Source organism: Crotalus tigris, unplaced genomic scaffold, assembly GCF_016545835.1.
Source record: "Crotalus tigris isolate CLP2741 ecotype Arizona unplaced genomic scaffold, ASM1654583v1 scf7180000017794.702064, whole genome shotgun sequence".
Lineage (NCBI taxonomy): Eukaryota > Metazoa > Chordata > Lepidosauria > Squamata > Viperidae > Crotalus > Crotalus tigris.
This window is the reverse complement of record NW_024096641.1, coordinates 264,504-281,112: the sequence shown is the minus strand read 5'-3', so window position 1 is coordinate 281,112 and position 16,609 is coordinate 264,504. Positions and strand designations below refer to the sequence as shown.

Below are 16,609 nucleotides of genomic sequence, written 5' to 3'. Positions count from 1 at the left end.
TAATCATCTTTAATGCCATTTCAGGAATATCTTCACTCTACAACAAACTTGTATAATTATTTTTCTTTCTCTTTTGCTGTATATTCTTTTATCTGCTGCCATACTATTTTTTCTGCAACAATACCTTTCTTATCCTATCCTTTGGGATTTATTTTCTCTTTATAATTAATATAAAATTTCCTGGTTCATCCTATTAAGCCAGAGTTTTATTTAACCTACTTTGTTGAATTAGCCGCAATCACTTTACAGACTACTTTGGAACATATTAAGCCACAAGGAAGCATATGGCATTACAACATTTAGCATCATTTTTGAATCTAACCACTGAGCTAGGTTGTTAGTTTATTTGTTTGTTAGTTTGGCAGGCTGTTTTTCCACCAGCACTTTTATATATAATGAAACTTCGAAATTAACATCCAGAACATATTTCTTGTTATCAAGATTTTTGCATAGTTTTAGATGCTACCCCAAAGATGCTTTTTTATGAGGCAACTGAAGACGTTTCACTTCTCATCCAAAAAACTTCTTCAGCTGAAGCTTCTTGGATGAGAAGTGAAACGTCTTCAAAGAGAAAAAAAGAAAGTCCAGTTGCTCATGAAAAAGCACCTTTGGGACAACCATGACCTATATGACGGAGAATCTCCATAGACTTTTAGATGTTATATAAATTCTGGATTTTGGGGTAAGGCAATACACAGTCTAAGACAGGGGTGTCAAATTCAATTTCATTGAGGGCCGCATCAGCATTGCGGTTGCCCTCGGTGGGCCTACTAGATAGGCGTGGACGTAGCCTACTGGGTAGGCGTAGATGGAGTGGATGTGGCCTACTGGGTGGGCGTGGCCAGCTCTACATCATTTGCGTCAAGGATGTCTGTGGGGGCCTGGGCAGGAGTGGGACAGATCTGACGGTCTCTGGCAGAAAGGGGTGGGACCAGGGCAGAGCCCAACAAGCCGGATATGTGAAGTAGGCAAGGGTCATTTGCTGGCCACTTCCAGGTGATGGTGCATTTTTTTCATTCCTCATAAAGGGTGACACCTCCCCAGCATGCACCCAGGGGGTAGGGCCAATGTGACGGGCTGGTTCCTTGCTGTTTCCAGACGACCTTGTGGAGCTACGACTGAATGCATTTTAACATAGATGGCCACCACAAAATTGTACATTGGCTCTCGGCTGGCCTGGGCCAGGGCCAAGGCAGCAGGGGCCATTCCCTCACTGTTTCCAGGATGGCTTCGCAGGCCACATGAAACCACTTTGCGGGCAGCATCCAGCCCCCGGGCCTTGTGTTTGACATGTCTGGTCTAAGACAATGATTCTGAATAAGACTTTTTAAGTTGTTAAATCATTTAATAAATGTGTATCTGAATTGCAAAAAGAATAGTTTAATATTTTCACTTGAATTTCTGTTTAATAGGCAGTATTGAAACAAGAAAAAAATAATTACAATGCTTGGGTATTCATTGGCCTGGCGGCTGCTGAATTAGAACAACCTGAACAAGCCCAAGGTGCATATAAGAAGGCTGCTGAACTTGATCCTGGGCAGTTGCTGGCATGGCAGGTATATATGACATTAATCCCATTTTTTATGCAAACATGTTTATATGAATGTAAACATATCTGTTTATGTGAATAAATTGTAGATCTTCAGAAAATATAATAGTATGGTGAACTCAAAGATTAGAAGCCTCCCCCTCTTTTTTTCCCCTTGGCTAATAGCTCATTTGCACATGTGCAATATAATGTTATTATTTAAGATGCTGTGTATAGCTCGGCATTATAAATTCTTCATTTTCAGCCCCAGAATAGAGCGCTCTGGTTTTTGGGTCAATGACAGTTTTTCATTTCTGTTGCAAATCAAATCATTGGGAAACAGTTAGCAGTTAGTACCTTAAAAGATTATATTGATGGTCCTCGGCTTACATCCATTCCTTCAGTGACTGTTCATAGTTATGGCACTGAAAAAGTGGATGTACAACCAGTCATCAAAGTTTCCACCTGGGAATGACTCAGGTGGTAACATAATCATGATTGGGGCACTTGGGTGTCTGGCTCCTAATTACAATGTCACAAGTAGCCACGGTCACATCATCGCCATTTGTGATTTTCCCTGCTGGCTTCCCACAAGCAGATCAATGGGGAAATCACCTGAGATGTCACAAGTTGCTCTGGTAAATCATTCCTGCTTTTCCTATGGCCTGTAGCACCCCTGTGTATGGCCTACGTCAGCCCTCCCAGATCCGTCCCCAACTTCATGCAGTTTTTTAATGTCCTGTTCCAGCTCTCCCTTGGTTTCCTCCACAACCCACTGCACCCATGCACTCCTATACCCCTGCATTCCTTCCATGGAACTCCTCCTTTTCCTACTTAATGCTGTGTGGGTTATCATGGCAACCAGGAATGCCTAGGATTGCTGTTGCTAAATAATGTAATCATGTGATATCACCGATTATGACTGCACTCCCTTAGCAATAGCAGTCCTAGTCCCAATTACCAGTGTAACCAAAGGACTACCTGTAATTATCTCTTGTTTATAAAGAATAACTTTATATATTCTCATCATGAATTGTTTTAATTCATTTTCTGTTATTAAATATATTATGTTGGAAGACATAGTCCATGAAAGTTGATAATTGAAGTTTAAGTTACATATCACACATCAAGTATTTGCTTCCAAAGTGACATTCTTCAATTTCACCCAGGGATTGGCAAATTTGTATGAAAAAAGGAATCATACAGATGTCAAAGAAGACTGGATTAAAGTTTACGAGAAACTACTAGAACTCTATGAAAAGTAAGAAATAATTATATATATTTTTTGTCAGCTGTCAACCTTCTGTCATATTTAAAATATTTTTAAAAATAAGAGATTTCACCCACACATTCTTTAGGTGTAAGTATTTCACCCCTTTTGTCGGTCTGTATGTCTCTGTCTCTCTCTTTTTAAAATTATTTTAAGAACATAGATGTTGTCAGCAGCAAGGCTGTGGTTAAGGATTGTTAGTAAGGTGTATATTCCTTCAGTTAGGAAAAATTTTCCTCTTCCCATTCTCCTTTTTCCCCTGAGAATTACCTTGGAAAGAGGCAGCAAAAAGCCCCCCCCCAATGTATTAAGCTTTCATCTATCTCCAAATGGTGTTATAAATGCTAAGTTGTCATTCAGAATGACTGAGGAGAAGAAAGAAAAAAATGCTAAGTGAAAAAGGAATAAAGGGACCAGGTAATTGTAAAATTAAAGGTGACCAAATAGAGAGCAGTGAAGGGAAGCCATGTCTACTAGGTTGAGGAAGACAAAGATTAAAAAAGATGTTGTGACAATACTGATGAAAAAAAAAAAAAAAACAGTAGAAGCCCAAAGGAAGATGGAAAAAAGATGACAGAAAGGAAGATGTAAAAAAAAAAAAAAGTAAAAGAGTCCTTGTGGATTTTACTTTGCTAATTGTTGTTGACTATAGGGGGTGTTACTCATCTGTGTTTCAAGGCCATTGAACCAGCACTGTCCAAAGACATTTCCATGGTCATGTGGCCAGCATGTCACTGTTATATTCTCACCAAAGTCTCATTTGCATGCTTTCAAACTGCTAGGATAGCAGGAACTGGGGCGAGGACGGAAGCTCACCCCATCACATAGTTCTTGGGTCTCGAACCTAGGCTGTTGGCTTTCTATCTGAAAAGCCCAGCATCTTAACAACTGAGCCACCACATCACCCAAAGGAAGATGGAGAATGCTAGATGTACTCTTCATAAATAAAAATCAAGGATAAGAAGCAGGATAGGACTGAAAAAGGCAGAAGACGTTATCTTAAAAATGGTTACCTTTAAGCATTTTTCCTTTAAGAAGTTAAGTAATCACTAAATGCATCTTACTTTTTTTTAAGCAATGATCAACAGAAATGGTGTGAAGTATGTAAAAAGCTTGTGGAGCTGTATCATAAAGATAAACAATATCTTCAGGTTAGTTACTATTTTACTAATTTTATTTTGGTCGTTGTAAACAGTCCTTTATACAAAAAATGATTTTGGGTAAGTACAGGAAAAGCTAACTGATTTTATATTCGTAAATATCATTTGCTTTGTATCCCTTGAGTTTCCTCGAAATTATGAGGCCTTTTTAAATATTCATGGGGGGACATGTTTGAGTGAGTAGTACTCACTCAGTCCTAAGATCTCTTAGAATTTACTTTGAAGTGGTACTAGAACTAAGCTTACTCTTGGATGCTGAAGCATTATTTGTGACAAGAAGTATTTTGCTCATGTACTGTGTGCTATAGTCAAATCTAGCCATAACTCTACATACATTTGTTTAAATTGATCAGATTACTTATTAGACCCAATATAATTTGGTTTAGCCTGGGCAAATTGTTTGTGTTCTAAATTATATTGTGCTCCCTTTTCATAATTGCACAGTTTTGCTTTCTGCCAGGCTGTTTCTCTGATCCTCCAGATTTTAGGTTTCCCTTGGTTTTATTAATTTTTTAATTAATTAATTTTTGGGGGGGGGCTTGTGGATCTGCGATGGAATTTTTTCATAGCATTATTAGGATTAGAAACATTTCAGAAATTTTTACTCAAACATTTTATGCCAATGGTGCAGGATTTGATCTCAGTTTTATTTTTATGATATAGGTGGGTGGGTGGGTGGATGGATGGATGGATGGATGGATAGATAGATAGATAACCTTTATTGTCATTTTTTACTGTGAGCGCAATGGCACACATTAAAAATGAAATTTAGTTGCTTGCTCTCAGTCTACATATATATAAAACATCCATTTAAACATACTATATACAACATATGTGTAGACCTACACCGTTACATATAAGTAACATATAAATATTAATCACTGTCCATCTTGGATACATAATGAAAAGAGGAAGTTTAGAATTCACAATGTTAATACTGAATGGAACAAAACTGTGACTGAATCTGGATGTTCTGCTTTGGATACCATGAAGCCTCCTCCCAGAAGGTAACAAGGAAAACAGGTCACGAAGAGGATGTGTAGTGTCTCAGACAATTTTTATGCTTTATAGATCAGTTGTCCTCAGATATCATTGAGGAAGCCATTAGGTGAATCAGGTTTTTTAGAAATAAATATTGCAAGGACGCCTGTGATAAATCCTTCTTTAGAACTTGGTATATTAGTATGCCAGCTGGTGAATAACCCACACTATAGTTCCTTTTGATTGCTTCCATCAATGTCAATTTTCTATTATTTCATTGCCCTGAAATATGCTGGTTGTTGCTTCTAGAGTGTTTCAGTGCTGCAAAGGTATTGCTTTTCAAGTATTAATGGAAGTGGAATTTACAAAGTGGTTTTCCTCAAGTACTTATTGTTAATCTTTTACCTTGTAATGCTTTCTTTGCCATTGCTAATATTTTTTCTATTTATTTAATCAAAGGTAATCCATTTTCAGCTATAATTCCTACCAACATTAAATATTTTCTTTTGTAGTTTCAGCTAGCCTATTTTGATGCTTCCTGATTCACATAACTTACTCATTATCCCAACTAGTATCTCAGTTGCTCAAAACATCACTTCTATTCCCAGAAAGGAAGAAAGGCATTAATTTTTTATTTTCATTTTAGAAACAAAATAGCATAGTTTTTTTTATTAAAAAGAGGAATCATGAGAAGAAGTCAATAATTATAATATTAAAATCTATTCAGGAGGTATTTTGTAGAGTATTTATCTTTAATCTTGTTCTAAAGTCCAGATGATTACATCTATGGAATTTTCTTGGCAGTTTTACAGACCTCATTTGCCAATGCCCTTTTCCAGTTTTTTTTTCTTCAGTTTTCACAGTTTTGATCAACAGCTGGAATTCCCAGATGGTTCCTAATTCAAGTACTAACTAGGCTAATACTGCTTAACTTCAAATCATCTGCTTTGATTGCAGCTGACCTGAACTGAGATGTTGTTGGCATTTTCTTGATAGGTGGCACGAAGTTGGCACAAACTAATAAAAATAAGAAGAGAAGGAGGTGCAGACAATGTTGAACTTCATCAGCTTTGGAAGAAATTGGTCCAGTTGCTAGAAGAGGGCATACAGCTTAAAGATAATGAAATAGAGCAATTGGTAAGCAATTGGGCTGTTACTTAGATATAAATTTTACTGTTTTTGAACCCCTTATAAAAATGGAGCTCTAACCTGGAAGTATAATTCAATTTTTTTGTTTTACCAGTTGGAAATTGACAGTTTGAGTAGTACTGTAAATAAGTATAGTTCTGAATTCTGACTTAACAAAAGACTAGCTCTTTTGTAAAAAAACTGCTGCCTGCAAACCAGAAAAATTAGTTTGAGATCTGTTAGTTTTCTTGCTTGAATCAGGATCTAATAATAAATGAATGTATACATACAAATATGTACATGTCTCTGTGTCCCCAGATGTTAGCAGGGGGCCTACTTGAAACAAGAGGTGAATTCTGATGATTGTTTAATCTGTGTAAAACTGTGACACATATCTTGGCCAATTGGAAGAAAACCTCCAGTTTGTAGATGAGGAACCTGCTAGTGTGTTAGCTTCCTTTACCCCTGTCAAATTGTCTAAACCAGGCATGTCAAACTCGCGACGTCACATGACGTTGCGCAATGTATCGGGCCGGTTTTGCCATTGCCGGCAGTGGGGTGGGCGTGGCTTCCTTGTGACACGTCCGGCCCGTGGGCTGGCAGTTTGACACCCCTGGTCTAAACTGAGCTACTTGTCTGTTGATCTTGCTTGTAAAAAAGATATTTTATTTTTATTTCTTTGACATGTTTTGCTGAATTTATTAATATTTTAATCATTAATGCATTAACAGTTGGTTTAATAGTTAATGATTATACCTCACTTTGTAATTGTTTTTAATGATAAAAAGATAAAAAAATATCAATAAAGTAAAAAACATACTTCTGATTCCTGGCAATATTCTTTAAAGCTTTCTTAAAAGAATTGCTCTGTGAATGAGATGGGTAGTCTGATAAATAAATGAAGGAGGGGTAGCAACATGTGGCCCTCAAAATATTGTTGCATTGCAGCTCCTATTTTGTCATTGACAAACCTGGTTAAGGATGAACAGAGAAAAGCACTGTTTGCCTAAAGAAATTTGTAAAGGAAAGCTGAAATATTGTGGCTTGAAATAAAATATGTCCTATTTCTCTGCTTGCTTTTTTTAAACTTTGTTTCTTCAAGCTTTTCCCCCTATGGATATTGAGGTGAGAATGGATTATTTTGAGGAAAGAAGTGATTGGCAAGGAAATAATTGCCAACTTTTTCATTTCTTTCTCCTTAAAGATCTAGCCACCCATTGATACCTTTATACTAAAAAAGATCAGAAATAATCCAACTATCGATAAATATTGGCTTTAATTTTTATTTCCTAACTATTGTTGGAATAGGATTAAATGATTTTCAAATGATAGGCGTACATAACAGTAAGTTAGAATTTTGAATACACCATAGCAGAAAATAAATGAAAAATAATAATGGGTGGCCTTGCATAATACATTAAGCCCAAGTAAAACTCATAAGCACTGAATATAAGTGTCACTATGCCACCATAAGTTAAAAGCTTGCTAGTTTTTTGCTTTGTTATTTCATTTTAGAATGCTTACATTGTTTTTTTCAGTTCCTTGATGCGTTTGAAGAGGCAATCAATTCTTCAGAACCAGTTCCAGGTGAAGAGCACAAAAAGCTTTACAGAGAATTCCTTCAGAGTTTATCAAAAGTAAGAAAACAAATCTAAACTGAAATCTAAAAGTGCATGTTGATCCCTTATCTATTTTGCTAATTGTTTTTCTATTTCTATTAAAAGTTTCCTCATGAGTCTTCTAGAATGAAGAAGGCCTGTAAAGAAATGATGATTGTCTATCCTAACATGAGTTATCCCCTGGAAGTTCTTTGCTTACACTTCATTCAGTCAGGTAATTTGACTAGCTTCTTAATTCTACATTAATTTTTATGAGTTTGTTCATTTTCCTATTCTTGTACCTGCCATTGTGGCAGTTGATGTTCTCATTCCTACATAACTTCCTTTGAAGATTTGAATTTAACTACAAAGATAGCTCTGGATTAGGACATCTTAATCTGCTTAATTGTATATTAAAGGAATGGAGAAAGGTCATGGAAGTAGTTTTGTATGTATGTCTTAGAAACTAGAATATTTTTGAAGGAAGAAGCCCATGGAAAGGTAAATGGAAAATTATATAGTGTATTTTAGTGCTGCCAAATTTTAAAAGTGAAATTAAAATTCCTTTGTGTGTATTAGATAACTTGACTGAGGAGGCCCTAGGTTGTTGTCAGAAACTTTTGGATATTGATTCAAGAAGTGGTCCAGCTCTGATCATTTTAGGGATTCAGTCTCTCCAAGAAAGAAATTACAATGAGGCTGAAAAAAAGCTTATAGAAGGTAAGTGATAAAAGAAGGAAAGTGGGTCAGTAATCTCTTCCAATGATTGAACCGAAGGGTCTTATCCTGTTTATACACATCCCATGTTTCTTATGCAAACATAATTGAATTTGACCTAATCTTTGTGCACTGTACCTATGGTTGCTATGTTTCCCTTCTCTCCCTCTCTACAATCCATCGAAATTGCTGCTAAAATGACAGCCTGTTCATCATAAAATTATTTAATCGCCAATTTGCCCAACAGTATTGTATTGACTTTTTTGATATTTAACAACAGATGCAAGATTATTTTGGGTACAATAGTTCTATGGAGTATGAATTCAATATGCAAAGACCATCTGTTATTATTTGTTTATGATATGTTAAATCATACTTTCCTGCCAGGTTTGCAGCAGTCCAATCAGTGTCCAGTAGGATGGTGTTACTTAGGGAAGGTGCAAATGAAAATGCATAAATACCAAGAAGCTGTTCATTCCTGTAATCAAGGTAATTGTAGACCAATATAAAATGTTATTTATAAAAATGTAGACTGCTTCGTCATAAACATTTCATAATGTGATTATTATAATAAAGTTGTGAAAAACACTGAGAGTAATAAACAATACTTTCAAAATTCAGTCAAAACATGAATAGCAGATTTTACCCTGATCTTTAGCAGTCAGGAGCAATTCTAATAAAGAGGTTTTGAAGTCAGTTTTGAGAAAAACTGGGATTTGCCTGAAAAATAATTTCACGATGTCAGTATTAATACTATAAAATGCCTCACCAGTTGTAATAGTTCTTACAGTACTGGAAACTTATAAATTTTTAGTGTATTTAATTACATGTGTGAATATTATTTCAGACTTCCTTAATTCTAAAAAGAATTGGTTTATTGGATTTTATTATATTAAAGTTTTCAGATATATGAGTATTTTTTTCTTGTTTTTTTAAAATATGGTAAATATTTTACACATTTTTTAAAAAAATCACAAAATTATGGAGCTTTATTACTGGTATCTTTCTAATTAGAAATATTAGATTATTTAACCTTTAAGCCTATACATGATCATGATATAGAAACTGAATTGTTTACTTGTTTACAGCTTTAAAGAGTCTGGGACAACTTAATGACTCAAGTTTCATTCAGCAACAAAAAAATATTGCCCAACATTTCAGAGCAAGAGCCTTCATTAAAATTCCAGGTGCTAACTATGCTGATGAAGCCATATCTTCCCTCAGTCAGGTATATGAACAGCTTAAAAATAGCTTTCATTAATAAAATCTTATGTCAGCTTTTAAGAAATATTAGGGGCCTCAGGCCTCAATTGTACTCACCCAGATTATGGAACTGTATTAGCTTGGCAATCAATGATTAGATCTGGATTGCTCTTTGATCGTAATTTTTGTGGGAGAATAGAGGCACAAACAACCATGATAGTGAGGAAGAAAATCATTCCAATTTCATATTATTCATCAAGGGGTCTGGAGATATAGCCCAGAGTTTATTGGTCTGGCAGTTCTTTTTCTGGTTAGTGTGAAACCTTTCTGTCCCTTTGTTTCACTATAGAAGAATTTGTACCTCTTTTAATTGTAATCTTATAATATAGGACTGGAAATGTTAAACTGAATTATATATTTGTAAGTTTAAAAAAACCCAAGTCATATTAACTGTTTTTAAAATTATAATATGCGTTCTTCTGGCATGGTATTTAAAATGTTAGAAAACTTATGCCGGGCTGCAGTTGTAATCAGCATTTATTAGTTAGATTCCATAAATATAGTGAATATAATTTTGCATGCTACCCTTAACAAATACAAGGGAATTTTACCTTCAAAAGAATTTTATGCATATTATCTGCTGTGTAAATCTTTTATTCCCCCAAAGTAATTGCTGAATTCTTAGAACAGCCAGCCAGTCTCTAGCTAATGACTTATATAAGGTATATTCTTTATATTCATTTTAACAAAAATCATCTAGATTGCTAGGATTATTTAATTATTAATTGATGGTCAGATTTTAAGGAGCTGTACAACTTTTCCTTCATGCTCAAGCATCTTTCTTAAACTGCTATTTGTTAATCCATTGTTAAAGCTAATGTTTTTTTTTATTGAAAATTTATAAGGTTTTACAATACAAAAACAAAACAGTTTTCCCCATCCCTCCCCAACCCTCCCCTTCCCTCCCCCGACTATCCCAGAGCTGGATATAGGCTTAATTAGAGTTTCTTCAAAAAATCTTAAGAAAAGTATAAAATATAAATAAATTTAGATACATTACTTAAACAAATTACTAAATAATTAACAACAATATATATGTAAAAAAAAGAAAAACATAAATACCAGAAAAGAAGAAAAAAAAAGAAATACATAAAAAATATGAAAAGAAAATTAACTTTTCAATATAAGTTATAAAACTATAAACAAATCTAAATACATTACTTAAACAAGTTATAAAATAATTAAAGGTAATATATATATATATAAAAAGAAAAATAGAAAAGAGGAAAGAAGAAAATAATAATAATAAAAAGAAAAAAAAGGGAAAAAAAGTTTGGCTTTTCAAGAAAATTGGCTTTTCAATATAAATTATTAAAAAGCTAAATAATATTTTTTAATATCCATCTTGTGTTGTATAAAATCTATCCATTTCCTCCATACCACAACATACTTCTCTTGAGATTGATCCTTCAGGAAAGCCGAAATCTTTGCCATTTCCGCCAGATAAGAAACTTTAAAAAGCCACTCTTGCAAGGTAGGCAGAGATTCCTTCTTCCAACATTGTGCTACTAACAACCTTGCAGCTGTGATTAAATTTAACATCAATGTGATATCTTTAGTATCACAATCTGTAACAATACCTAATAAAAACAATTGTGGGGTAAATTTTACCCTCCTTCTAAAAATTCTTTGAATATTCCACCATATCTTAATCCAAAAAGCTTTTATATTTTTACATGTCCACCAAATATGATAATATGTAGCATCCAAACTTCCACATCTCCAACATTTAGGTTGTAGATCAGGATACATACGAGACATTCTTTGTGGATCAAGATGCCATCTATAAAACATTTTATAAAAGTTCTCCCTTAAATTTTGGGCTTGCGTAAATTTAACGTTCCTCACCCAAATAATTTCCCAGGTATCTAATAGTACCGGTTCACCAAAGTTTTGTGCCCATTTAATCATACATTCTTTGACTAACTCTGCTTCTGAGTTCAATTCTACTAAGACCCCATAAATTCTCTTAATGTGAGTTCGCCTTTGATCTTTTATTTGTTTAAACAGATTCTCATCTTCTCTAAGCAAACCCACATTCCGATCTATCTTCCACCTATCCATTATTTGTCTGTAGTGAAACCATGAATATATAATATTTTCCTGTGCTAAATCTTCCATAGATTTTAAGTGCCAGTGTGTTGTTATGTAAAAGATTTGATATGGACTCGGTTACAGTCATGATTAATGCACCATTGGAAGACCTAAAAGAACAGATTAGGGCTAAATTGTTGTGCTGTGTGGTCATTAGGATTAAAAAATGACTCGGTGGTATATAATCAGTCAATATATAGCAACCTGTGATGCGGTTTTAGTTTTCTGAACTTTCTGAACTTTGAGACTGTATTTCTGGTTTCTAGATCTTGGATAGAAATAATGATCCAAAGCTTATAGCTCTTAGAGGACAGGCTTATCTAAAGAAAGATCTCACTGATGAAGCTTTGAAGGTTAGTATCCTTCTCTTTTAGTAAGCCCGCTTTTTATTTTAAATATGACATTGGTGTGTACAACACTGAGAATTTTACATTGTACTACATACAGATTGCACAAGAGCTTCAGTTGGCACATCCAGACCTGGCAGAAGCCCACTTCCTTGAAGGATTGATACATTATAGGCAAAAGGAATATCATCAGGCAGAAATGAGGTACATTCATATTCATTCTTGGGGGGGTTGGAGAAAAGGTACAATCTAAATATTTAAGTAATTGTTTTTTCTTAGTTTTCAGAGAGCTATAGCAAAAGAAGCTGAAATAGCTGAATTCCATTTTTGGCTGGGCCTCACTTACTGGTTTATGAATGAGGAGACAAGAAAAGATAAATCAAAAGCCCTCACTCAATTTCTGAAGGTAAAATATAAGTGAGGTCACTTACTACTTCATACAATTAATAACTGTTTCCCTTTTTCCAAATCTGTGGATGTTGGCTGCAAGAATAATCAACAGAAGAACTCAGAACATTGGGAAAGAAGCAAGAGTCCATTTCCTTTCTCTTATTGGTCTTAGCAGCGAATGAGGTTGAGAGTTTGAGTCGAGGGCATCACTGGAAAGAGGATACATGCAAGAATCCTAGGAGTGATACAACTGGGATTTTTTTTTGTTAATATATCTTGTCCAGATTTGAACCTATAAAGAGAGATAAACTAGTTGTCAATTGTATCCTGTAAACAAATTTGGCTTGGAAGTAAAACTCTTGGTCTACAGATTTTGAGTCTTAGAAAAGATATTATAATGCCTATGATAAAATGGATGCTTTAGGAAACAACTTAAAACAAAAAGAAACTGGTCCTGGCCCCACAAACTTAATATATAAATGTTAGAAATAATAGCAACAGATGATAGAAATACAAAATAAAGCATATTCAAATTTTCTTTTAGAACAAAGGGTGTAATCCAGTGACTACTCATGAGAAATGTACTTTGACAGGTTTAAAGAACTATATAATTAAGAAAGAGTGAATCAGATTATTTGTTCTTTTGAACCTTCTTTATTTAATTTGTTTAGTCATTTATTATTTTGTACCTCCCAAATCACAATATATTGGTGCACAAAGAAAAAAGAAAACAAAAATCCATAATATTTCATCCTTCCATGCACCTCATGAGGGGAAAGGAGGCTTAGAACTCAAAGCATTCAGACCAAATGAGCAGAATCATACTTGGGAAGGGAGTCCCTGATAATATCCCCATATTATTCCACTTAAGGCTTTATAGATGATAACCAATTCTCTAAAATAGGTCCAGAAGACTACTGGCAGTAAGTATTATCCTCAAAATGGATGTAATTTTGCAGCATTTGGTTTCCCCAATAGCAGCCTTTTGTACAATTGCATCTTCATGTCATCTTTAAAGGCAGTCCCATGTAGAGCTTATTGTAGTAATCTACTTGCATACTGATTAGGCTCTTTTGGGAGGGTTTTCTGATAAATTAATCTGTAACTGTCCCAAAATCCTGCTCGTAGCTTCCACTTGCTGTTCAAGCAGGAGCTGAAAGAGACCTGCTCTTTAGGGGAGCATGACTCTATCACAGTGGTTCTCAACCTGTGGGTCGGGACCCCATTTGGGGTCGAACGACCATTTCACAGGGGTCGCCAAATAAGGCTGTCCGCCATTTTTTTCCTCCTTTTCTTTGGCTACGCCCCTGGCACCCAGTGATGTATAAGTGGTTGGGGGTCACCACAACATGGGAAACTGTATTATGGGGTCGCGGCATTAGAAAGGTTGAGAACCACTGCTCTATCAAGAGCAGTTGATGTTTCTAGATCATCCAGATGCCTGTGGATTAACAACAGTTCTGTCTTTGTAGGGTTTAAACTAAGTCTGTTTCTTTCTATCAGTTCTGTACAGTAGCAGATTTATATACGCAACCCTTCAGCCTTGCTACTCCCAAAAATATCATTAAAATATAATGCGTATTAATGGATTACAATATAAAAGAGTGGATTAGTTTTAAAAAACTAAAATCTCAGTTCCAGAATGAAAAAGTAAGGGTTTTTTTTAAAGAGTAATTTTAAAAATCATTTTGAACCAAGAAAACCCATCTTCTGGTCATCATCTACCTTACTCGTAAGAACGAAAGTACTATGAGGAAGGTCTCCAATAATTATTTTAATATGTAGATAGTTTCATGTGGCAGAAGCTGCTTCCTCAATTATCCAAGTTCCTGTAGCCAAAATTTATTGCGTTTGTGTTTTGAATTACATTGATACAAAAGGTACCGTTTGATATATTTCATTTTTTATTTCTATTGTATACATCAAAACTGTTTTAGTGCAAATGCAAATAATAAATGGTAACATTGTGATATTTGTTTAACAGGCAGCAAAACTGGACAATTTCATGGGAGATGCTTTCCATTATTTAGGTCAATATTACAGAGATGTAGCTGGAGATAAAAACAGAGCTCTTGGCTGCTATAAAAAGGCTTTTGAAAGAGATAAAACAGATGGTGTTACTGGAGCAGCAGTAGTGGACTTGAGCACTGAGCTTGGAGACTTGGTAGGGTATATCTCATTTGCACTTTCTAATGTATCAGTAAACAAAAAAGTTGTATAAAGTCTGTATAAAGAAGAGATTATGATGGAAAATTAACAAAATTTATAAATCAAGAAATTTACCTTAGAGCTTCCAGGTTACTTCTCCTCATCCCCAAATGTTTCCCACAGGTCTTGGTGATTTTGGTATACAGGTAGTCCTCGATGTACAACAGTTCATTTAGTGACCATTCAAAGTTACAACGGCACTGAAAAAAGTGATTATGGCTAGTTTTCACAATTAAAACTTTTGCAGCATCCCAATGATCATAAAATCAAAATCCAAAGGCTTGGCAACTGGTTCATATTTATGACCTTAGCTGTTTCCCAAGTTGATGTGATCACTTTTTGTGACCTTCTGACAAGCAAAGTCAATGGGGAAGCCAGATTCACTTAACAACCGAGTTACTAACTTATCAACTACAGTGATTCATTTAATAACTGAGGCAAGATCAGTAGTAAAATGGGGCAAAACTAACTTAACAAATGTCTCACTTAATGACAGAAGTGTTGGGCTCAATTGTCATAAGTCGAGGACTACCTATAATCAGAAACGTCTACCATACAATATAGCAGACACTTCCTACATTTCTGCTGTGTTTGTTCCTCTGTCTTTCAGATGCAATAATAAGGCCCTGAATAGGCTGTATCACACTTTCACTTACCCAGACTAATTTTGCTATCCCATTTGCTTCCTTTACTTGTTTTTTCTAAATTTGCTCCTGCTGTGGATTTAGGTACTATTTAATATAGAGTAATATAGCATAGATATTAATTGTGAACAATTTATAGAAAATCTTGCCATTATTGGGAGACGTTCTTTGTGTGAAATCTGACCTTTGCATTATGTTGTTGCTCTTGCAAAGAGACAAATAATGGTTTAGGGTTTTTTTTCTTTTACCTGGCATTTTTGTTATTTTTCAGCCAATAGAGGGAGCTGTCTGGAATGTTTTTATGCCTCATAATTTTGATAGCAATGCAAGGCATAGTAATTTCACTTATTATAACAATTTGACAAAAACTGGCAAAGTCGACTTTATTTCTTAAATCAAACTGTGGTTGCTGTTGGCATATTCTCAGTAACATGGAACAGGGGTTTATAATTACGGATACATAATAAGAATGAATGTAGCAATGAATTACTATAGCCGATTGTTGGGAAACGCTAGCACTTTTGAATTTAGCAATATTTTTAGCATTAGTTTGAAATTAAAATCATCCTTTGTTTCTGTTCAGAGGAATACATGTGTAGCTTCTAGATAGGCTGATGTTGTGTGCTGTTCTCACAAATGAGATCTTTTAGGGTTTGCTTTTAATTCTACAGTAGGAAATGTAAGAAATACTCTGAGAATGCTATTCTTATCTTTGTTCTATTTTTCTCAATTATATGCCCCATAACAAATCTTTCATAATATTTTGCTTGTGTGTGTTAGGAAACTGCCCTTGCCATCTTGACAGAGGTAACAGAACAAGCAAATGCTGGGAGAGCAAAATGGGCCTGGCTTCGCCGAGGACTTTATTATCTAAAAGTGGGACAACATTCGCAAGCCGTGGCAGAGTAAGAACATTTAACAAATCGCATTTTGTTATTTTATGCAGAAGGCAAGCTTAACTGGTAGTCTGATGATATCTGTACACACTCCTTTTTTTAAAAAAGCAAACCCTTTTTTTCTCTGTGAATGTTGCTATTTGGTGCTAGAAAGCAGTAATCATTAGAAGTCTTTTGTATAAAACAGTGCGCTCCTTTATGGAGCAGTTCTTCTAGGCACTGAGAAAATGTTTACCCTCTCCCAGATAGTACTTCTAGATATTAGAGGTTGCTGTGTTGAAATTTGGCATGGTGTTGCAGAAGCAACCAATGCCATCCTGTAGTTTACCAACAGCAACCTATTGCTACCTCTCTGCTACTTCTCTTTGGGTAATTGCATAATCTA

At 35.0% G+C, this 16,609-nt stretch overlaps 1 protein-coding gene across 2 annotated transcripts in view; it reads left to right on the top strand.

Annotated features, from left to right (window-relative positions):
- TTC37 (tetratricopeptide repeat domain 37) overlaps positions 1 to 16,609 on the top strand; it is a 61,131-nt gene that overhangs the window by 1,845 nt on the left and 42,677 nt on the right. For both annotated transcript variants that reach the window (XM_039342522.1, XM_039342521.1), the window contains exons 3-16: positions 1,413 to 1,556; positions 2,698 to 2,789; positions 3,874 to 3,949; positions 5,936 to 6,076; positions 7,606 to 7,704; positions 7,792 to 7,900; positions 8,245 to 8,385; positions 8,770 to 8,871; positions 9,471 to 9,610; positions 12,006 to 12,092; positions 12,187 to 12,290; positions 12,366 to 12,492; positions 14,461 to 14,640; positions 16,109 to 16,233. In XM_039342522.1, coding sequence (XP_039198456.1) covers positions 1,413 to 1,556; positions 2,698 to 2,789; positions 3,874 to 3,949; positions 5,936 to 6,076; positions 7,606 to 7,704; positions 7,792 to 7,900; positions 8,245 to 8,385; positions 8,770 to 8,871; positions 9,471 to 9,610; positions 12,006 to 12,092; positions 12,187 to 12,290; positions 12,366 to 12,492; positions 14,461 to 14,640; positions 16,109 to 16,233 — 1,667 coding nt within the window. The remainder of the gene's footprint in view (positions 1 to 1,412; positions 1,557 to 2,697; positions 2,790 to 3,873; positions 3,950 to 5,935; positions 6,077 to 7,605; positions 7,705 to 7,791; positions 7,901 to 8,244; positions 8,386 to 8,769; positions 8,872 to 9,470; positions 9,611 to 12,005; positions 12,093 to 12,186; positions 12,291 to 12,365; positions 12,493 to 14,460; positions 14,641 to 16,108; positions 16,234 to 16,609) is intronic.